The sequence below is a fragment of the Podarcis gaigeae genome (assembly GCF_964106915.1).
Source record: "Podarcis gaigeae genome assembly, chromosome: 2".
NCBI classification, from domain to species: Eukaryota; Metazoa; Chordata; class Lepidosauria; order Squamata; family Lacertidae; genus Podarcis; species Podarcis gaigeae.
The window spans coordinates 74,742,512-74,765,712 of record NC_139679.1 but is presented as its reverse complement, the minus strand read 5'-3'; the positions used below and the strand labels follow the sequence as shown (position 1 = coordinate 74,765,712).

Below are 23,201 nucleotides of genomic sequence, written 5' to 3'. Positions count from 1 at the left end.
GCTGCTGCTGCCTTCTGAACCTCTTTGAATTTGCTTGAGATTTCATCATCCTGAAAAGAATTACAGAGTTGGAAGGGACCTCAAAAGCCATGTGGTGAATCTGGGAAATGTGTTGCTTCAGTTTCTCTGATAGGTGTCATCCACAAATATGGCTACTCCACATTTCGCCCCAGATTCCAAATCTGTTATAACTCAATCACTACATGTCTCAGTGTAGGTTCTCAGGGGATCATGTTCCAAAAAGTGTATCCAGTCCTGTGATTCCTAACCCACATACTGTTATATTAAAAGCATCAAGGGAACTAGGTTTACTGTATGCAGTATGTATATCTTGTAGCCAGATATGCACACTTAGTTTGTTGTTGTTGTTTAGTCATTTAGTCGTGTCTGACACTTCGTGACTCCATGGACCAGAGCATGCCAGGCACTCCTGTCTTAGTCAGTACAAAACAAAGTGAGAAATGGCTCTGAACCCCTCCCCACCTTCCCAATTCACTGCAGCTCCATTAGTTGGCCTATGTAAGTCACATTTCCACTGTGTCGATACCTGTCATTTCCCCTTAATTCCTCTATAGATCCTGACACCAGCAATTTAGTATTCTATTTATAGATCATGGTGTCAAATTGTGTGAGTAGCTTATAGTTCTACAACTGCAGAAGTGGATCCTGTTTTTGCAGCTGTGTTACATGACATCTTGCTGCCCATAACAGTATTTCAAGCCCATTCTTCTAGCAATCCTGCATCAGGGAAACTGAATAGCACACTAAAGTAAAATATATCTCCTGGTTTTGAGATTATTTTACCTGCTTTTAGTTTCTAGAGGGATTACATTGTGCAGAGCCTTAGAACCCCTGATAAGCCCTATAAGGAAATAGTGCAGTAAAGTGCTGCATATGCATATTACATAATGTTAAGATACTTTAGACACATGGGAGCTTTCATCCACCATCAATTCTAAGCCTCCAACTCAAGTTATGCACTTTCCAATGGGATAATGAGTAAATGGCTGTTTATTGTGGACTCAGTGCTGCTTATACATCTGGGTATTCCACATGACACTTTCCTCTTAAAAATCCCATCCCATATTATTTTCTGCAGAAAATTGGATAAATAAAAAAAAAAACCCTGTGGAAATGGTAACTCTGGATTAAAATAGGGGAGGGGAGAGAGAATGAGATGACATTTGATAGGGCTGTCATGAAAATGCTATGAAAAACTTGTATGCATGAACAGCACCAAGTCCACAATAAACTGTCAATGTGGAAGTGCCCAATATATCCCATTATTGTTGTGCAATGGTGCTATATACAGTGGTACCTTGGGTTACATACGCTTCAGGTTACATACGCTTCAGGTTACAGACTCCGCTAACCCAGAAATAGTGCTTCAGGTTAAGAACTTTGCTTCAGGATAAGAACAGAAATTGTGCTCCAGCGGTGTGGCAGCAGTGGGAGGCCCCATTAGCTAAAGTGGTACTTCAGGTTAAGAACAGTTTCAGGTTAAGAACGGACCTCCGGAACGAATTAAGTACTTAACCTGAGGCACCACTGTATACACCTCTCAATTATCCATAGGATTTACAGTGGATTTTTTTGCTGGCAAGTGTAATATGCCATAAGTCCTTTCAAATGACACTTAAAAATTAAAAAAATCTCTCTCTCAATGTCATCTTCCTGGCTTCTTTTATTCTTGAGGAGCTAGCAAGGCTTCCTGGAGCATTGTTTCAAATTTATCATCCTTCCCAACCCTTGCAATCACACTGGGAGGAAGTTTTCACTTAATATTAGGTCCAGCATCAACTGATAGCTCCCTTGAGCTGAGGGCCCATCAGTGCTGACATCTGCTGTGGACTGGGACCCACCTGATTATGAGTGACTGAAACCTTTCACAGTGCTGAAAAGCAACATGAGGTCAGAGGATATGGGGACATTTTAAATGGCACTGCCATTGCCATTACGCCCACAGGGGAGGGTTGTCACTTTGCCATGGGCCCTTAAACTTGGAGTCATCAGTCCCATCTCATCCAACTCAACAAAGATAATTCTGTAATTATGCTAAACCAAATCCAAAGAGATTATGTCAGCCATGTGTATCTCAGGAATGTTTTAGGTTCAACTCTATTCAGTGGGACCTTCTTCAAAGCACATGAACATAGGGTTGAAGCCTTCTCCGCAATTCATCTACCTATAGGCTCAATTAAGAGATATGCGGAATGAAGAATCCATTAGAGCAGGAAACATGTGTGTCTCTCTCCAGATGTTGTTGGGCTACAGCTTTGAGCATTTTTGACTACTAGCCATGCTGACTGAGGCTGATGGGAGTTGGAATCCTGCAACAACTGGAAGGTACCAAGTTCCCCATCCTTGCATTACAGATATTCATTAAGGACAGGAGAAGATCTAGCTGAGAGGTAGAGCGCAAAAGGCCTCATCTATGGTTATTGGAGCCTCTGGCTGAATGACCTCAGCTCATAAGGCGAGCTCTTGAGAGAGCCACTACCCGTCAAGAGTAACAGACAATATTGGGCTCAAGGGCCTGACTCAGCATAAGGCAGCTTCATTATGTGCAGCAGAAGAAAAGCATTCAATTTTATAAATCTTGAAAAACCAGAAAGTTATAACACGGCAAATCCATGATATAAAAGATCATTATACATTTCCAAAGTGTTGCTTTTGTAAATACTATACATATTTCAGTACCTGAAATGTAGTCTCAGGTGTTTAGCAGTGAGGCATGTTTCACTTCAGTCAGAGTTCAGATTTTGTTTTGAAGTGTTCACAGAGTGTGGAGGACAGGGGCTTGCTTTTTGTTTGCCATTTTTAATTTCAACAAGGATTACCCACCCCACCCCATTCCCAACAACTATGTCTAAACCAGTCGGGCACATAGATTTCTTTAAGCCTTATACATGATATCAAAATAGTGATTAAATACATAACAGAACAAGTGCTTTTCACTTCAGGACCAAACTAAAAAGCAAACTTCTCCGACAGCTTTGCCAGTATCTTAATGACAAACCAGAACTGAGTTGTCATATCTTTTTGCTTTTCAGTGCAGGCTGCTCACTCAATGACAATTTGGGGCTTTCAGCTCCAAACATAGTACCTACTCCTGTATGCACACACATGTGTGTGTACACACAAACACACACTGCCTTTTGTGTATGCAAATGATTGGATTCAAAGTCATAAACTCTACTTCTGCATATAAAACCCAAATTAACTTTGCTATGGACACTTTGCAGCTTATGACCAACCAGCTTTGAATGCAAGCAAAATGTATCATCTCCAAAACGGTTGAAGTCAAAGTGAAGTAGTCTTGCTGAACTCATCATCTGTACCTGCAAGTATCAGTATTCAAGTTGGGAATGTAAGTGAGCTGCATGCACAGAATGAACAAACACAGAAACGTGAAAGGTGTAATCAAATTTAGGGCAGCTAAGAGTTAACATATACAAATTAGTCCATGGAAACGTGTTCTTCTTTATGTTCCTCAAGCAAAGCCAAATTTCTCAATGTTTCCCTTCCAAGAAATGTTGTTTTCAGAATGTTGTCTGAAAAGCAGCATCAACCATATGTAACCTACAAACTTTTAAAGTTTGGGCTTGGAATTCCAAACACCTCTCTGCTATGATTTGTATGTACCTATGAATTAGCATTTGAATATAACCATGAAGAAAAAAATAGGGCAGGGGTGGGAGATGGCAGTTGAGACCTACCCTTCCTGTTAGTGGCTGGAGAAAGAGATTGATTGTCATGAATCTAGACATCATTCAGATGCAAGTCTACTACTGTGGGGTGCAGTTGGGATGTGAAGGAAGCCGTCTGCATTTCTCTTCCTGCTAAGGGTGGTTTTGCAACTGAAAAAATGTTGTGACACATTGATAGTTAAGTGGAAGAAGGGAAGCTTAAACGTAAGTAAAGCAATAAAATAAAATAAAACCTCAAACATTAAGATGTCCAGAACAACCATTAGAGGGAATCAAAACCTGCACTCCTATAGTTTTTTTGGATTCACGTACACTAACCAAGAAAAATGAACCCACAGGGTGCATTTTGTGTTCTCTAAAAATCCTGTTGCACTGTGCATTCATTTTTTAGATTTCTGGGCTCCCAGGCTGTTATTTCTTAGTATCACAACTTCATTGTGATTAATGACAGACTCTTGTGAACTTAAATGGGCTTCTGATCAGGCATCAGAGTTCTTTCATAACCCAGTGAGAATCTTAGTGATGACACAGAATATGGTGCTAATGAAAGTGAGATGCAGACACCGATGGATATTTATGCCTTCAAAATGAAATTGTTAGGAAAGCTGCATGTCTTCAACTGTAAAATGTCCCAACAGACAACAACACAAATCTGCCCATGTGTGTTAATTGTGTAACATCACATTCTATCCCAGGTGTTGGCTACAAGGCATTTGAAACTGCCATTATAGCAAACTGTGTCAGCTAGGGTTAGAATGGAAGAGAAGAAACATTGGTACTCCTTGGTATGCTCTGATGTGTTCTCATCACAGATGGATGGTAATTTTATTCATCACCCAGTCCCTTCACAATCGTAGCAAGTGCCAAGAGAGAGAGAGAGGCCAGCCCAGCCACAGAACAAGCAGAACATCTTAGAGCAGATTGCCAGACAGCTGCCTAATAAGAGCAGGCTCCAGTTATGCCTTCGGCAATTCAATTCTTTGGGAAGAAGTGGACATGTGAAAGATTGCCTGAAGCAGCCTGGGAAACATTAGCGGGCAGGTCTCTCAAATACTGTGACAATCCCTCTATTGATTGTCCCAAGGGATGGTGGCATACAACACCAGAGCTTGTTAGGATTCTGGACTCATATCTGAAATTATTTGTCTGCAAAATGCTGGACGTTCACAAAGATGACAACTCAGAGCTTGTAGAATCCGTTAAGGGGAGAGGTGGGCTTCAGAGGAAGGAGACACTAGGTCATGTGCTCACTTCTGGAGAAACTATGTATAACTACTCAGGCAACTCTTACACAAAGCACCGTTTCATTGAGGATTTTGACAAAAGGAGAGTATATGTGAAAGTATATGTATGGATGGCTTCTCCTATTCATGGTTCAGATCATGGCAGGTTAATCAATATGCTCCTCTCAGTAGTTTGAATCTGTACTGGAATATTTAAAGCACAGTTGATGGGAAGCTGTCATTTTTTACCCTTCAACTGTAATTACCATTACTGTATGTCTACTCCAAACTAAATGGCTTGTGGATAACTGCCATTGTCTACACATGCCTAGTGAAGGTTGCTTCCTCATCTCAGCAGAACCAAAGAAATGAATTCAACAGTGGCTTAACACATTAAACTCAAACAGCTCCAAATACTCAGTGAATCTGTTCATGCTCTTTACCAACTCGACTCTTAGGAGGAGGAAGAGTGAAAAGTAACAAATAAACTCCAACCTTAAACTCACCTGTGCTCCTATTCAGAGATGGTTATAGAAAATTTGTACTCTGTCAACAAGCTAACACAGTCCAATTAAAACTTCATACATTAGCCTCTGAGCTATTTGGGCTGGAATGGAGCAGATTTCTTCACATGAATGGAATATATGAGAGATTATTGATGGAAAACCTTTTTTTAAAAAAACCTCCCTGCATGTGGAAAGCTTGCATGTCAGGGAGAAAGCTAAATTAAGATTTCTAAGCTTTATTTTCTTACTAAAATGCAAGTTTTCCACAATACGGAAATTTATCTCATGTTTCCCAAGTGCACATGAATTGTGAGATGATACAGCCAGAGTACTATACATGTGCCTTGTTGACTTCAAACATACAAGCAAAAAGATGATTAACATATAAGAAACACATTCACCTGTGCTTGGCTACATAATATAACAAGGGGCTGTATGCATGTGGGAACACAGAATTTATATGCCATGACATAAACACACACAAACAAGAAATGATGTAACTTACAATCATGTATATGTGTATGCACATGGCACACACAAGAGGATTTGTAATGTCCTCCCATATGTGTATTCACAATGGGAGGTAAACAAGCTTTATACAAACAAGCTATCATGGGGGGGAAATAAACAAGTAATTGATGCTGGTGTCTTTGCCTCCATTACTTCAGAATTCACTAACAAGCAGCAGTTATTATAAGCTGAAGATATTTTACCTGCTTCCCCTATTCTATATAACAGAGAGAATAGTATTTTTGTATCTGTCAAATGAAATATGAGGAAAGCCATAATACAGTCCTGTCTATATGTCTTCTGCTAGTCCTGCAACTTCCTATGTTCTAATTACATCCCTATTACTCAGAAAAAGGAGCATTTATGCATATGGAAAATGGGAAGACCACAGTATGAGGTCCAAATTAAACATGACACCATTCATTGCAATTTCATTTATGGTGCCGTGTCTGTTCTGTCTCCGAGTCTGTGCACATGTGCACACAGGTCTATGCACAAAGTGAGAAGACCCAGGCGCTCACAAGTGCACAAACCATCACACATACCCAAGGGTACTTGTGGACATATACACTCATTTGCATATAGATATACTCACATGTAGAAATATATGAACAGATGCTCTATGCTGCACATTTGGAAGCCATGCTCAGCAATGGGCACAACAAAATCTACTGGGTGCTAAATTGGGATAGCTGGAATGATGCTCATTCAAGTAATTCCATGTACCATACTAACATCAGCTGTGCAGTGCCAGTGAATGAAGTTAATATCTAGGTGGATGGGAAAGCTAGCCGATAGCATGTGTGAGAATGTTATACAGAATCCAGGCACAATGGGGATGGAACATATCCAGCTGCCCATATATTGAACATGTGTCTGCTTGCATCATCCCTGCTAATTTCAGGGACATTGTAGCTAAAGTGAAATTACTGATTTGGATATCATGGTAAATCAGGATTGGGGGAACATGAACATAGAATTAAATACCAAGGAATAGTAAGCCAGAAGAGAAATATAAAGGTTACAGACCACAGCAACAACAGCACAAAGAAGAAAGGAAGGAATCAATGGTGATTGCTTGGAGGAGGGAGTTAGCAGCCTTATGGACCACACAGCCCAAGGGAGAAGGTTCTAACACTGCATCCCATTGATTTCCCACCAGGCTGAGTCAATGCTCAGAAACAAAGAAGGTCTTGAAGGTGGCTGAACGTCGAACATCTCTGCCCACTATATGGATCCAATTCCATTAAGAAACAGAGTGAGCCATTGATCCAAGACCTTCAAGATAGGATGTAAGCAAGAGTATGAAGAATATGGTGGGGAGCATTAGAACTTTCCAATATTTCACACACATACCCCAAATACACACACATATGTATTTCTTTCCTCCTGTGGCCTTGATGCCTTCCTTAACCCACAATAGAGCTCTGAATTCAGACTGTGTGACATGATTTTCATCAGTTGATTTCTCAGTAACAAGACCTTCATTAGAGTGACAGCAGTGAAAAATCTGGTACAGAGCCCTCAGGGTGGTTTTGATGGAGGCAGGTTTGACCCAGCCCAGCTTCCAGATATTATTACCAATGTAAAATAAAGACCATCTTCACTTCATCCTTCTAAGGGGTGTACTGCAATGAAATCTATAGAAATTCTTATCTTGCATTAAGGGTAGACTCTGTAACTTGTTTCTCTGTGTGGAAATTATTTGTTCCAGAAGAATATGCAGAAATTGTGAGAAGAACTAAAATATAAACTTCCAACACTGGCACACAACACTATGTCAAACCCACTATGGTTACCACTATATCTGGGATATTATAGCAAATCTGTCACTTCACTGCACTGAACACAAGAATATTCCATTCCATTCCTTCCACTGCATCACAGTCTCTGAGAATCAGCACTGGAGAAAACATGGTTGTGTCATTTCTGTTGTATTGTTGCCCTGTTTTATTGCAATAGTACCCATTCTCCACAACCTCTTTGCTGAGAATGCAGGAAGAGGACACCATTTATGTCAAGTGTGATGGCTATTCCTTTCATGTGGACTTAAAATATATATATATCTGAAACTAGACAAGGAACTTCTCAAGTTCACTTCCTGGAGGCATAGCATAAAATGTTAACGGGTACTACAGTTGTATGTGCATGATCATGTAATCTAAGAGAGAGAAGACAGTGAAAGTGGGTTGCACAGGCAAGTGAAGAAGAATAGGAAAGGGAGCAGAAGCAACATGTGAGTGTTTGGGATCATAATAATCCTGCTCAGAAACTTTTAACCTTTGAAAGGGAAGCTGTTAAGTGCATTACTGATCAAGAAAACTCAGGCATCCATTTAAGGGTTAAAGGTTTGCACTACAGTTTTCAATTTCAAATGTAACTACTGCTCTTTGGTGTCAATAGATGTGGTGCCAATGAATGTGTGTGAGTTGCACAGAAACAGTCTGATTAGGGGTAAATGGGAAGGAGCGCAGGAAGCAGTAAAGAGATGCAAGAGGGCAGTCTACACGCAAATGCATCTACAGGCTCATGAAGAGTGATCTCTGCATAGTTATGCACTGACTCTTATACAACCACATACTGAAATACACTGTGCTGTTCAACACTGAAGCTCCCCAGCACTACTTCACACCATCCCACTCCCAGTTTCCTGTTACAGCACAAATCTTTAAGTCTGGCTACAGGAGAGTGGAAACCAGCTACAATTCCCCTGGATATAACTGCTCTGCCTTTATAACACCCCAAATACTTGTCTGCAGACAAAGAGTAGGACATAGATTAGTGACCGAAATCTTTTGGCTGGACAGAAAAGAAGCAAGAGAAATGATCAGTTTCTCTTTCCAATCCCCAAGAAACACAAGAAAAGAAATGGCTTTATTCTTCGCCCCTTTCTTTCTCCAGGGCAATAGGCTCCTTGGTCCATTTGGCCTTGGCGGTGTCCTGGTCTTCAACAGAACCAAGGTCAGCCGACAGACCTGCCATTCCATCACCATCACCATTGCCTTCCAAGTCCAGTTCCTCAAAGGAGGAGCCACTAGCCCCTGACTCGCTGTAACTGTGCTCACTGCGATTGTCCACCTCATCTCGGCTGTGGCCAGACGTGAAGGGGGACAAGATGGAGGTAGCCACTGAAGTATCTCTGCTGTTGGTTGTAGTCTCCAAGCTGACAGAGCTGTTCTCACTTAAGGTGTCGGCCCCTTTATGTAAAAGAAGAACAAAGAGTTAATACTGGGGAAAGATTATAAACTCAGAACCATGAAGAAGCGCCCACTACACATCTCCACCCTTGCATTTATTTGAGCATACTTTGGATTCTTCAAGCAATAGGAGTTTAAAAAAATCTATGCAATTTCATCCCACCAAAAAGTATATCACAAGGACATGGGGAGGGGTTTAAGAGTGTGATAAGCAGCAAAAGCCTATACCAAGCTAAATGGATCCATTGACTGTATAATGGACTGTATCATATGCTTTGACTGTATAATGGACTGTATCATATGCTTTGACTGTATAATGGACTGTATCATATGTTATCTTACTAATTTAAGACCTGTGGGTTTGGCCAGAGACATAGTTTAGGAGATAAATCTACGGTCCAAAATAGCAATCCTGTGGTGTTCATTCCCACCAAAGCGTTCAAGAAGGCAAAGCAAACAGAGATTGGCTTCTAGGCTTAGATGCTTGGCTGTCAAGATCCTTAAAGACCACCCAGATCAGCAAACTGCAAAATTGGCAAACCAGTAGCTATTAAAGCAAGAATTGTTCAGGAAGGCAAATCATAATTTAATGCATTAGAAAAAGAAACATTAAATAGCATTCTAATTCATTGTTCTTCCAATCTTGTGTTGATAGTAAACCAGTATTAACCCTTCTATCTTAAGGACTCTGTATCTACAGTTACTTACCTGGATGACCTGAGAGAGTGACAAACTGTTCCTCCTAGTTGGGGAGAGATTTCATGAGCAAGGGGTGTCTCTGTACAGTCGGTGACCCCCTTCCCCCATATCAGACTGGATTATTCCAGGGAAATAATCTTTTGACAGCTTAGGTCCTCTTAGGAAAGAAAACTGCATGATTGAATCTAATTAAATAAATTTACTAGTAACTCAGGATGATTGACTTAGGCTTGTCTCACAGGAAAGTATGGATGAATTTTTAAGAAAAGAAAGAAGAGTAAGAGCTTTCTGATCTCCATTCAATAAAAAGGCAGCAAACCCCAGCCAAGTTTAGTGGTAACTTGTCACAAGTTAGTACAGAAACTATAGCTACAAAATTGGAAAGCAATTGCAAAATAGTGTAGGCATGGTGCCCATGATTTGGATCACACTGTTATTTCCCTTCTCAACAGAATGACCTGAGAACATTTGTTCAACACCGTGGCCCAACATAAAATTGAGCTCTAAATGTATTCTCTGCTTGAAATGCAAAAACAATGTGTGTTGGAATATCTGGAACATATCTGGAACGTATTAGAAGATACCTTTACTAGGAAACATAGGTAAACATACTTTCACATACTCTCTTTGGCTAAACCAAAGAGCTTTAGAGAATGTTGACATGAGGAAAGTGCATTCATATTGCCCTCTACTGGACAAAATATGTCTCCTATCTTGCAATCCTGTCCCCTTACTGAAATGTCATGGCTTTCCCCTTAACAGGCTTAGAAGTAGAATACAAAGATTGTATGAAAGAACTTTGTTAACATTTCCAATTTTGAAAGAGACTCCTTCTAGGGTTTCCTACAGCAGCATTTAGTATGTAACTAAATACTGAAACTGAAACACGAAGAGAAAAGAGAGGAGGAATGGAATCACACAACAGCTGAAACTTGATAGACAGGTAGCCAAGGGCAAGCTTGCTATTAAAAGTCATAAAAACATGATTATATGCTCAGCTGTTTAAAAAAATGTATTGTGGAATTCCCTTCATAACAACAGCAGCACTCCAGCAAGGAGCAAGCCAAGGCACACATGTAACGGATTAGAGTGAGTGGGTGGATGGGTAGTTCCCACTTTGCATGCTTCAACCATTCTTGGATTGGGGCAAGGGCTTCCAGTGGCAGCCAATAATGCATTCATGTTTGCACGAGGCAAGCTGTGTCTTCTTGCATTTCATAAACTTACAGTTACCAGCTTACCCAGCAGGGACATGAAAATATCCTGCACATACATATCTTACTGCCTGCTCACTCAAACTACAGAACTCATCTATAGCAAAAGGTGGAACAGAGCCCCCCTCCCCTAAATTGCTATGTGGATATTGACAGATTTTACATGGATACTCCGCAGTGAAGTCTTTGTTTAGGAAGAATCAAGAAAAAAGGGAGCAGGGTGGTTCCCTTGAACCAAAGTCTCTTCCTAATAACAATGTTTTGAACATGTGCTGTAGGAAAATGATCTTTGTGAGCTCCTTAAATTTAACAGGAGGCAGTTACACACATAATATACATCAGGGGTGGCTAAACACCAGTTGGGGGGGGGCGGAAATCACCTACATCCAAAGGAAATTTTTCTCAAATTTTGGCAGTGGCAGAAAAAAAAAGTCTAATTAAAGTAGACACAGTAGAGCAGTGGACAGAAATACAAATCATCTGGCCCTCGTCTCAACAAATCAATCATGTGATGGGTGGAGAGCGGTGATAAGCTCCTCCCCTCAAATGGTTTGTATGGATCAGATGAGAAGGGAGTCTATGTGCCTGTCTATGTCCTCTGTATGTGTGCATGCATATGACAGTGTGCATATCATAGTGTGCATGTGAGAGTGTGATGTGGCCACACCTACTTTTGTCCATATTTGCTACTGGTACTGTATGTGGTCCCGAAGGGTTGAGAAGGATAAATGTGGCCCTCAGCTCCCTGCACACACAAAAATAGCCATCCCTTATATAAATGGCTCCAAGACACATTCTGGGTCCTCCAGAACCTTTCCTTCTCCCCCTCCTCTTTCCACTTTCAACTACCAGACCTTTATCCAGTCCTTAACATACTGGTGTAGAATACCGTATAGATTTCTGCAGGATGTTGGTGCTTGTTAGCTATTCTTGTTTGATTCTCCCTTAGTGTTGCCTGGTTCGCAAATAAGAACCGCTTTATTGTTAAGAGAGTAACTGGCCTGGAAACCTGAGTGCTTTTAAAAGACCACCTTTATTCTTCAGATGCTTTTCTAGCATTAGGTCCAGCTCCCCGCACTTCCATAAAGGCAGCACTAAAACCTGCCCCCTCCAGCACTACTATCCCCAGTCATGAGTGATGCATGAGGAACAACAAAGTTTGCATTTTGGGAACATAGTGTGCCTAAGGCTTTTTTTGTGTGTGTGGTCAACAAACTTAAATATAACTCCAAAGGGGACATTAGATGTTTGATGGAAAGTTTCCCTCTCCTTTCACTGCAGCTTGTGAAGTGTAAGCCCCTTGGTGATGGTGTTGCTCTTTAAGCTAAGTCCTGTTCTGTGATGCCGCTACACTGCAACAACCCTGCTGTAAATAGTTTAGCTCCTGCTGCTAGAATCTGTGGGTCCAGACAATGGCAAAGTATACAAGGAAGTCCAAGCACATTTTTTAAAAACAGAGAATGATGCATGCATATATATAATGTCTTCTAAAGCCCCCTTTTAGCACAGTTGCATCTGATAGAGAGTCCATAGCTCATGCTTCCTTGTGGAAGATCCCATGTTCAATCCATGGCATCTCCAGTTAAAGGTTTTTGGTAGCGGGACTGAGGAAAATTCCTTTCTGAAATGCAGGGTTGACTCACTTTAAGGCAGCTTTCTGTATTTCACAGAATTGTGAAGATGTGGTCACCAACCTCTTGTTGTTTGGATACCCAATGCTCATTGTAAAACCAGATAAGCTTGTTTTCTTATCAACTATATTCTTCTAAGGTTCAATTATTTATTTCTAAAATTTTGGGTCTAATTTTCCCAGTATTATTGTTTTGTTTTTAGAAAATGAGAAACGTTCAATTACCCAAATCTCTGGCATTCTTTATGTTATGCATGATCACATTATTCCATACACAACTCATGTGCTCTTCAGTTAGAATAGTGACTACTACACAGGCTCCAGGAAGCAAGCACATATTCACAAATAGCAAAGATAAGTGCATACATTTATTTTTTCTGAGGCAACAAAGCTAAGCTAGTATTACTCCAATTCTTATTTTATTAATAATATTGGTTCTAATTGCAGTTTGGGGAACCTCTCAGCATGGCATGTAGTGGAGCTGAAAGATAAGGGCTACAAGCACCATAAGTTGATCTGGATTCAAGAGAAATTGTGGGAGGAATTTCATGCCACACTCTTATGAGCCTTCTGTCAGGGCATGTCTTTTGTCTTGCCAGATGGAACAATCTCCTCTCCCCACCCCACCACGCGCTGTTCCAGGGGTTTTCTTAATCCTCCAGAGCCACTTTTCAGGGATGCTATAGGGAGGGGCAAAACTCATTGCAGAAGTGGAGGTCTTTGTGCAGGGCTTCCACTGATGGGACTCATTAGTTGAATCTTGCCCATTGCCTCCAACAATGGAGATAGAACATAGCCATCGTGGCCCAGTATTCATTACTTGCCATGAATTTGTCTAACCCTTTTTCAAAGTTATCCAAGTTGGTGGCTGTGGAGAAATGCTGCTAGATATAGATATATGTCTGTCTATGATTGTTTATGAATGAAAACATTCTTTGAAAGTTAGATCCCTTGTACTGTTACGATGTTGCAAGTCTGTGTAGCAGGCGATCTTGGTAACAGGTGAGAGGAGGAGAGATACAAAATCATTTTGTCATAGAGAGACAGTTGTGATTTGGACAGTTGGGGATTGGAGCAGATGAGGGAGGGAGTGGGGAGAGACCAGAAATATGTTGAGGGAAATGTTGAGGCCTGAAGATCAGGAGTAGGGAGTCAGTGGCTACATTGTTCTGAGAGGCTGCCCTGTGTAAAGGTCTTACCAGAGGAAGGTTACACAAGCAGGTATTTAAAGTTGGCTAAATGGACCAAGCAGCCAGAAATACAACCAGAGGAGCTTCGGGATGTAGACACAGACTGTCCCCTGTTGCTGGACTGGGTTGTGGGAATATTTCACTGGGGTGGAATTTGGCTCGAGGTAAAAGCCACTTAGAAGTTGGTGTCAGCAACCGTCTCTTTAGGTAGGGCCGTCTTTACCCGGGGGTGCAAGGGATGCGGGGCACCCGGGCGCTGAATTCTGGGGGGTGCCAGGCGCCTGCCACTGAAGCCGCCTAAACTCTTAACTGTCTACCTGAGGTGTCTTGTGTGAAGGCACCGCAGGGCCGGGGAGGGATGTGCGCCAACGGCGGTAGCTGGGCTGTGGCCACGCGGCTGCACCCAGGGGACCCTGGCCCTCCCGCTGGCTTGCAAGGAGGTCCTTCCCAGAAGTGCTTGTCCACAATCCGGGTCCCTTCTTCCGCACTGACAATGATTCTCTCCCCAATTACACCCACATGGATGTTGGCATTAATAACAAGAAAAATCTGCTGGGATCTAGGAAAGCAGCCTTTTATAGTTGTTCTGACTCTTCCCTTGAGAAGTCTCATCAATAGCTATAAAGCACAATCTGTTCTCCCTTAGCAAGCACTTGTCAATAAAAGAATCAATAAAACCATAGACTTGGAAACGTCACTATTTCTACAAAGTGCACCAAGAAACTTAACCCCACATGTAAGTGTCCTGAGACCTAAGCAATTGACTCTGGCCCCCAGGAACAAATCTCTTGAATAAGAGTCTGTTTACAGTTACTGCCACTGGAACATAATCCTTGTCTTCCTGGCCAATTCAGGGACAAATGGCCTTAATGTACACAATAGTAAAAGCATCTCCTCATCTTTCCTCCCGGTCTTGTGAAATATTATTAAGTAAGAAACATGAACAATGATTTTAAGGCTTCAATCATACACCTGCTTCTTGGGAATAACACAGGGGCATGTTCTGTAATTCTCCCTAGCATAAGGTATTTTTTAAAGAAAAAGTGTGGCTACTGCTTTCATCCCTACCTGCCTTGCATACAGAAAAATGACTGGCCAAAAAAGATAGAGGAGGCTGGAACAGCACATCAGATAAGAATGAAGTAGCCAAAAAGGGCTGAGGAATCATACAGGTCTATGTCTAAATTTGGACCCATGGAAGAACTGCATTAGTATATGAAAATGAAATAGCGGGACTACACTTCAGACATGCCTGGCGTGCTCTGGTCCATGGGGTCACGAAGAGTCGGACACGACTAAACGACTAAACAACAACAACAACAACAACGCTTCAGACAGGCAGAACATCTCAGGGAAAACTGAAGTACCAGGTGAAATAACAGAACAACCAAGTGCCAGTAGCATGTCTTCAAATTATTGCCTGGCTCCATGCCTTAGATACAGGTTTGCTGATAGCTAGGCTGCTTTCTAGCATTTTCTAAATGCAAGCCCAAAAGGCTTCAACAAAAGGTGTCATGTCATTCCTACAGATATCCTAGGGAGGCAAAAGCTGCCCCCTGAAAAGTATGAGGGCTGAGGTAGCAGACCAGGGGTAGTCATTATGATGCTTCTCAAATATTGTGGGCTACAGTTCCCGTTAGTTTCAGACAGCAGGGCCAATGATCAGATATGATGGGAGTTGCAGTCCACAACATCCAGAGTGTATATCGCTCACAAAAGTGCTCAGCTCCAGAAACTGTAGATCCAGAATAAAATAAGGCTTGCGGAGGTGCTTGGCACCCACCTCCCCCCTGCCTTTCCTTATACAGGGCCATTAGCCTCCCTGGCAGGAGAATAAAGTTTGCATTTACTTTAAAAACAACTCCCCTGTTTCTTTGCACAACTGTCACATGAAGCTAGCTGCGCTCTCTCCAATGAGATTCTCACAGGTAATTGCTGCCCAAGGAGACAAGTGCTTGCATGAAAACCACAGCAAAGCCTGGAGAGGGAATAAGTGATTAGAAAAGCACAAACTTTAGCACAGGCAGGTAGTACATCTTCACCATTCCCTTGAGAGAAAGCTGAGAGCACAGGCACAGCGCTTCCTTCCTGGGGCTATGGTGTCTTACAAGCACATCCAAGTACGGAAAATATCTGACAGCAAGCAACACACTGTCAAAAATGGTCTGAGACCTTGTGAGTCTCATTTGGTGGACTAAGTAGACAGACTAGCTACAAAAGGGCTCACTTTCTGTAACACTCAGGCTATGTATACCACAACAGGTGCCTGTGTATTTTGGAATTTCCTAGGGCCCTGATAAAGGTAACCAAGAGTACCCATCCTTTAAGGCTGCATCTGTTAACAGGAAAGAAAATGTGTGTATGCATCAGACCGTGCAAATGTAATAGCAACAATTCTGGGGCTGTGGGTTAAAGCCTCAGCGCCTAGGACTTGCTGATCGAAAGGTCGGCGGTTCGAATCCCTGCGGCGGGGTGCGCTCCTGCTGCTCGGTCCCAGCGCCTGCCAACCTAGCAGTTCGAAAGCACCTCCGGGTGCAAGTAGATAAATAGGGACCGCTTACCAGCGGGAAGGTAAACGGCGTTTCCGTGTGCGGCTCTGGCTCGCCAGAGCAGCGATGTCACGCTGGCCACGTGACCCGGAAGTGTCTCCGGACAGCGCTGGCCCCTGGCCTCTTGAGTGAGATGGGCGCACAACCCCAGAGTCTGTCAAGACTGGCCCGTACGGGCAGGGGTACCTTTACCTTTACCTTACTGTTTGAGTAGAAAGAGCTGTTTTTCTGCCCTATCCAACTTTAACCACATTCACAAGTTTATACTAACCCCACCCACCTCAGGACAAAAATGTGGTGAAAGTGCTCTGAGGCCATAAGCAGATGTTACATGGGATACAGATGTTATCTCTTAAGGAGAAACCTAGGTTGCAGAGAATGGAATCTTCACTCTCTCGGCACTTGAACAGCAGCATCTTGTAGTTCAAAAAAGGAATAAGATTATTTCCCAAGGAAAGTTGCTATGATTTGGAGAGCTGTCTGGAGTGTGGCTGCAGTAAGAATTAGAACCTCTGACTTCACTGATTAGTAGTGACTCCCATGCCATATTGCGATGACCCCAGAACCAACCAGTATTCAGCACAGAAATAGGTGGGAGCCAAAATTGGCTAGTCTCAAGGCGAAGCATGGAGAAGCTCCATGGCATTTCCACCTCAGTAGCAAAGGCTAAAATGCATTTAATGAGCTGGTTGTCTGGATTAGCCAAGAATCAGCAAGATCCATTATTTTACTGAGAATTCAATTTGAAGCAATCAGGTGGTGTGAGAAAAAAGATCAAGGCAAATCCGGTGGAGCAACTGAGCTATTTCTACAGATAGGCAAGCAATAAAAATAAGAATTATTTTATTAATCTGATTAAGAATAGTCAGAAACTGCTTAGAAGCTGCTGCAGTGCAGTTACTGCATTCATATTTCAGATATACAGTATGAGGCATAAGATTTCAGAAGCTATTCCATTTCTTGTACATACGTCCACCTATAGATTGTTATGTCTGTTAACTATATTTCATATTCCCACATAAAATCTCAGCACCCTTGCACCAGTTTCAAATCCTTGTCTCAAAGACCCATGTAATCCATTGCTCTGAATGACTATATTCCTAGATTTGAGAACAATGCAACTAGAGTGTAAAGAAGAGATAAATTTGTCAGATTAACAGCAAACCCAAAAATCCTGTTGTTAGTTGCCAGGGCAACACAGCAGATAACAACATATTTGTGTAAGCCATTAACCATTTTTAATTATGACATCACTTTCTGCTATGTTCTCATAGCTGAGAAAAGGGCCAATGCCCTCTATACTTGAGCTCTATTTGTGTGCTACTCATGTGTAGGACATAGTGGTATTTACGTTGGCATGGTCCCTGCCCTCTCCCCAATGTCCCTTCTTGCTCTAACAACTACTGATGACAATCCTCACTGAAGTGCAAAGATTGCAGACCATAAGTACTCTTCTTCCTCTTCTTTAACTAAAGTACAGAGAAGGATTAGGCCAATTCCAGTCTTGCAGGAGGCGCACAGGTTTCTCATCTATCAGAAGAGTCCAGATTCAAAGTTCTCTGCTGCAAGTGGCTTTGTCAAAAATAGCCTTGCAGGGAGATCTATTCTCTGGCCATTCCAACCTGGATTTCCCTGAACCCCAAGGGGGCACCTCTGCCAGCAGATGCCAACAACTGGACTATAGACTCCTTGGAGGATCAAGGAAGCCACAATGAGCTTCCCCTAAAAATGTCCCTGCAGTTTAAAATCCACTGCCCCTAGAGGAAGCCAACAGTTGCAGAAAAACCAGCTGGCCCTTTAAGTGGTATAGATTCAGGGGGCAAGGCTGTAATACTATCTAGCTCAGACTAGAAAACTCTTGTAGTTGAGAATAGTGGTGAGACAATGTGTTTCTTTCTCTGGATGGATAATTATGATCCTGAATCAGCATCTTGGTACTTTGTCTAGACCTCCAACCTTGTCTGAGTTTCTAGTCTATTCTGGAGCCCTGGACCTCCTGGTCTCCATCTTACTTGGGTCATCACCACTTCTTGATAGTGGACACTGAACCTTTCTTTCAACAGTATGTTTAAATAATCTTGGCTGGTTTGCAATTTCTTTTGTACATTAATTTGCAGTCTGTAGCCATGCATCTTTGTTCCACAATTTCCTTAGATGTTATAAGATCAGGGGAAGTCAGAATTTGATTTGGCACGTCAAGGGACCATTAAATTACTAGGGACTCAGTAGGCATCACTCTTTTTTAGTTGGTATTGAGTCATGTACTAGTACCACTAGCAGGCACTATACACTACGGGTGTGTTTTGATGCTTGTCTGGGCTAAGCAGAATGTGCCCCTATTAAACAATTTGCATATGTGAAAAATGGGCTTGGAGGGGGGCAAAAGCTTTTTCAAAACACCTCTAATAGCTCCCTTCTTTTGTACTGATTCACAATTCTGGCACCTGTAGCCTCAGCTCCATTTTATGTCTGAAAAATGTTCTTTTGAGTAACAGTGAGATTGCTAGAGAGCTAATCAAATTTGGTGACATAGTGACATCACTGGGAGCAATACTCTCTTTTTGTTGACTGTATGCCCTCAGTGACATCATCACATAGCCAAATCTTATAGGTTGTATAATGATATCACCCTAGAATGAAAAACTATTTTTCAAACAAGAAATAGCCCCGAAATTGCTGCAATTTCAGGATGCACAGAGGCTCAAAATGGAATGCTGTCAAATCACACCTTATGCTGATTTTACTTATGTGACTGTTTGTTTATTATGTGATCTGCATAATTCTACAAACAAACAAATAGAAAGGGTGAAGGAGACTCTTGGCAGCCTCCAAAGTTCCCATGCAACTATTCCAGAGTCTGGTAAACAAGACAAAAGGCTTAAAAGCTTTTTCCAGGAAGGGTTTCCCCATCACGGAAAGTGTTTTTAAGCCCTCTTCCTTGCTTACCAGACTCTAGGAAGGTCTTATGCAGGCTCTGGAGGCCTTCTCAAGATCTCAGGTGATAGGGGTTGTTCTGATTTTATACACAACCCCCAGGACCATAACACCCATGTAACTCTTCAATATATGTTAAGAGTTGTGCATCTTCACTGCAGTGCCCTCACACTTGCAGAAATTAATTTTTTAAAAAATAACCCCCCAAACCCTGATCTCAAAGTTGGAATCATATTTCAGAGGGGAAAGAGAATACACACAAAACGTGCTCTCTCGTTTCGGTTATACAGTCGTACATTGGTTTTTGAACAGTTTAGTTCTCAAACGTTTTGGCTCCCGAACGCCACAAACCCGGAAATGATGGTTCCAGTTTGTGAACTATTTTTTGAAAGCTGAACATCCGACAGAGCTTCCGCAATCAGGAGCTGTGCTTTGGTTTCTGAACGTTTTGGAAGTCAAACGGACTTCTGGAACGGATTCTGTTCGACTTCCAAGATACGACTGTATTGGACTAGATATATATTACTATATTGTCCTAGTGTTCCTATATTCTGCCTCAGAACTGTTTCTAGTATTAAGGCTGGTAGTATTACTACTCTTTTGGAGACACTGCTGTGATCTTGAACTTTGCTGCCTTAAACCCCTTTGGAGAAAAGTGTGGTGTATAATTCTAATAAATAATAAGTAAATAAATCCTCCAATTCAATAGCACAGCAGGTTTGGGAAAAGTGAAGATACATGTCAATGCCACAGAACTTTGAAGAATGTGCTCTCCCCTAAGTGTGTCTGTGTCCTCTTCTACCTCTCCCATTCAGCTTTGTGTCAAACCTCTATGTGTGTGCCCATGACTGGCTTTTGTGGTTAGTTGTGCTTGCGTCTCACATCACAGACCTCCTTTGGGCAAGTCAGCACCTAGTCCCAGTATTTCCCATCTGTAAAACAGGTAAGCATTATCTATACACTCTGTCATCAAATGCTGGCAACATTCTGTTACATATGTATTGACTATGGCTTCACTCACTTTCTTGACTGTTTAATACTCTGTAATGTATTTATTTATTTGTCCTGTGGACTAATCTCAGCTTCAGTGTGTGAACATTTTTAGAAAACCTTAAAATCTTATTCTTTATTAATGTGATGCAAATATGCTTCTCTTTGTATAATAATAATAATAATAATAATTTATTATTTATACCCCGCCCATCTGGCTGAGTTTCCCCAGCCACTCTGGGCGGCTCCCAATCAGTGTTAAAAACAGTACAGCATTACATATTAAAAACTTCCCTGAACCAGGGCTGCCTTAAGATGTCTTCTGAACGTCAGATAATTCTTTATCTCTTTGACATCTGATGGGAGGGCGTTCCACAGGGCGGGCGCCACTACCGAGAAGGCCCTCTGTCTGGTTCCCTGTAGCCTCACTTCTCGCAATGAGGGAACCAGAGGGAACTCAGTGTCCGGGCTGAACGATGGGGGTGGAGACGCTCCTTCAGGTATACAGGACCGAGGCCGTTTAGGGCTTTAAAGGTCAGCACCAACACTTTGAATCGTGCTCGGAAACGTACTGGGAGCCAATGCAGATCTCTCAGAACCGGTGTTATGTGGTCCCGGCGGCCACTCCCAGTCACCAGTCTAGCTGCCGCATTCTGGATTAATTGCAGTTTCCGGGTCACCTTCAAAGGTAGCCCCACGTAGAGCGCGTTGCAGTAGTCCAAGCGTGAGATAACTAGAGCATCCCCCAAAAACAGTACTTCTGTCTTGTCAGGATTCAACCTCAATCTGTTAGCCGTCATCCAACCTCCAACTGCCTCCAGGCACTCACACAGGACCTTCACCGCCTTCACTGGTTCTGATTTAAAGGAGAGGTAGAGCTGGGTGTCATCTGCATACTGATGAACACCCAGTCCAAACCCCCTGATGATCTCTCCCAGCGGCTTCATATAGATATTAAAAAGCATAGGGGAGAGGACAGAACCCTGAGGCACCCCACAAGTGAGAGCCCAGGGGTCTGAACACTCACCCCCCACCACCACTTTCTGGACACGGCCCAGGAGGAAGGAGCGGAACCACTGTATATCTCGACCTGCACTCTACAACTGGATTAACTAAATAACTTGAAGTTCTTCCTTTGTGTTTGCAACAGGGTTGTAGATTGGATTGCATTAGGTAATGTGTGATGGCCAGATATCAGATGTGGATGGCACCACTTGGCGACAGGGGACTTGTAAGAACATGATATAGATGGATAGACTGCTATGCTCCACCCCTGACCTATCAAACTCCATCCTCAACAAACCATTCTGTGACTAGGTCCAGTGGGTGAACCCCAGAGTTCTGGTAAAAGGGGGTGGGGACCATGAATGACAAAAGTTTGAAGTCTGCCCTCCCTGATGTACTGCAAAATCTGCTAGTTTCCCCCCAGTTATATGCAATTTGTCCATGTGGTAAGAATATGAAGAGGGCAATGTAACTGTGTAGCACACATCTGAGACAAATTTCATGTCATTCCTCTTCCCTGTCCATAGTACTGCCAAAATCAAACTCCACATATTATAACTCTTGTTCCCAAAATAGAACAGTAACATATTCTGAACAAACAGTGTCTGAGCTGCAGCCACAATGCATGTCTCTGCCAAGAATGATAGCATCTGCCAAATACCTTGAGATTCAAAAAAGAAAAAAGTACTTAATAAACATTCATTCACTGAAGGGGAAAATACCATAAAATTGCAGTACTACTCCTGCAAGATCAGGGAACCCTGACATAGAAGTTACACTTTCACTAAGTTAAAAATAGGTTGTTCATCAGGAAATAATCTCTCAGCTTCTGCTCTGCCAGAATGTTCAGCGGGGAGGAAATTATGTGAATTGCAAGGAAAACAGGTGTTACTGGTAAATAAAGATTGCTGACTCCCCTCTTTATGCATAATTCACAAAAAAGTACATTTTAGGTTAGCAAATCAGGTGAGCACCTACCAAAGGACTAAGCTCTGTCATACAATTGGGCAGGCTGGGCACCAAGCAGGAAGAGTTAGGAGGTACAAGAGGAGAACTGGATGCACCATCTTTTAAAAAACCCTGTTTATTCAAACAAATAGAGTCATAAATGGGTCATAAATATAATGTCAGTAGATGGCTTCTAGGCTGTTTGTTTAATGCAATTCTTTGGGAAATACTTTCAACCATGGTTTACAGCAGGCTCCACACTTTTCTTTGCACACTTCAATGAAAATAGTGTTTATCTAGTATAATTAGGGTTCTTCAAGTAGTCCTTTGTGTAAACCCATAATATTTGTCGAAATGATATTATGGCCGTATACATTTTTTGTTTTATTGCATTTTATTGTACACCATTTCAGTAAATTTGGGCCGTGAAGTGGTTTATAAATCTGCAAATACATAAGTAAGTGGTTCTGCTCTTTCAATTCCTTCTGCATAGCTACAAAAGTAAGAGACATCAACAGAGAAGGAGGAGAATAAGGTGCGTGGATGACCACTTGAAGGACACCTGTGAACAGGTATGTCAATTGTGTTTCTTCTTTCTGGGCTACATGAACTCCTACAATTGACTGATTAGTAAGCCAACTAGAGCTAGACACTTCATTCATGGAAGATCTCACAAGAAGTATCAGCACAGGAATTAAGATCCAGAGCACAGTGCCTGATAAATAGGTAGGACAGTACATGTGGCAGTTCTGCAAAGTTCAAAGAAGGATGTTTAATTAAAGTGTGCTGAGGAGGTAGCTGTTCTATGGAATGAGTTGGCAACTGGGTTGTTTGGCTAACTGGTAGCCCAGATCACTAGAAGATGCTACCCAACAAAATAGTCTTTGAGATGACAC

General features: G+C 42.1%; 1 protein-coding gene across 5 annotated transcripts in view; it reads right to left on the bottom strand.

The window, feature by feature from the left end:
• Positions 1 to 2,536: 2,536 nt before the first annotated feature.
• Positions 2,537 to 23,201, bottom strand: part of TEX264 (testis expressed 264, ER-phagy receptor) — a 166,338-nt gene continuing 145,673 nt past the window's right edge. For all 5 annotated transcript variants that reach the window (XM_083726651.1, XM_083726654.1, XM_083726653.1 and 2 more), the window contains one exon: positions 2,537 to 9,146. In XM_083726651.1, the coding sequence (XP_083582777.1) occupies positions 8,824 to 9,146 (323 nt within the window). In that variant the 3' untranslated portion in view covers positions 2,537 to 8,823. The remainder of the gene's footprint in view (positions 9,147 to 23,201) is intronic.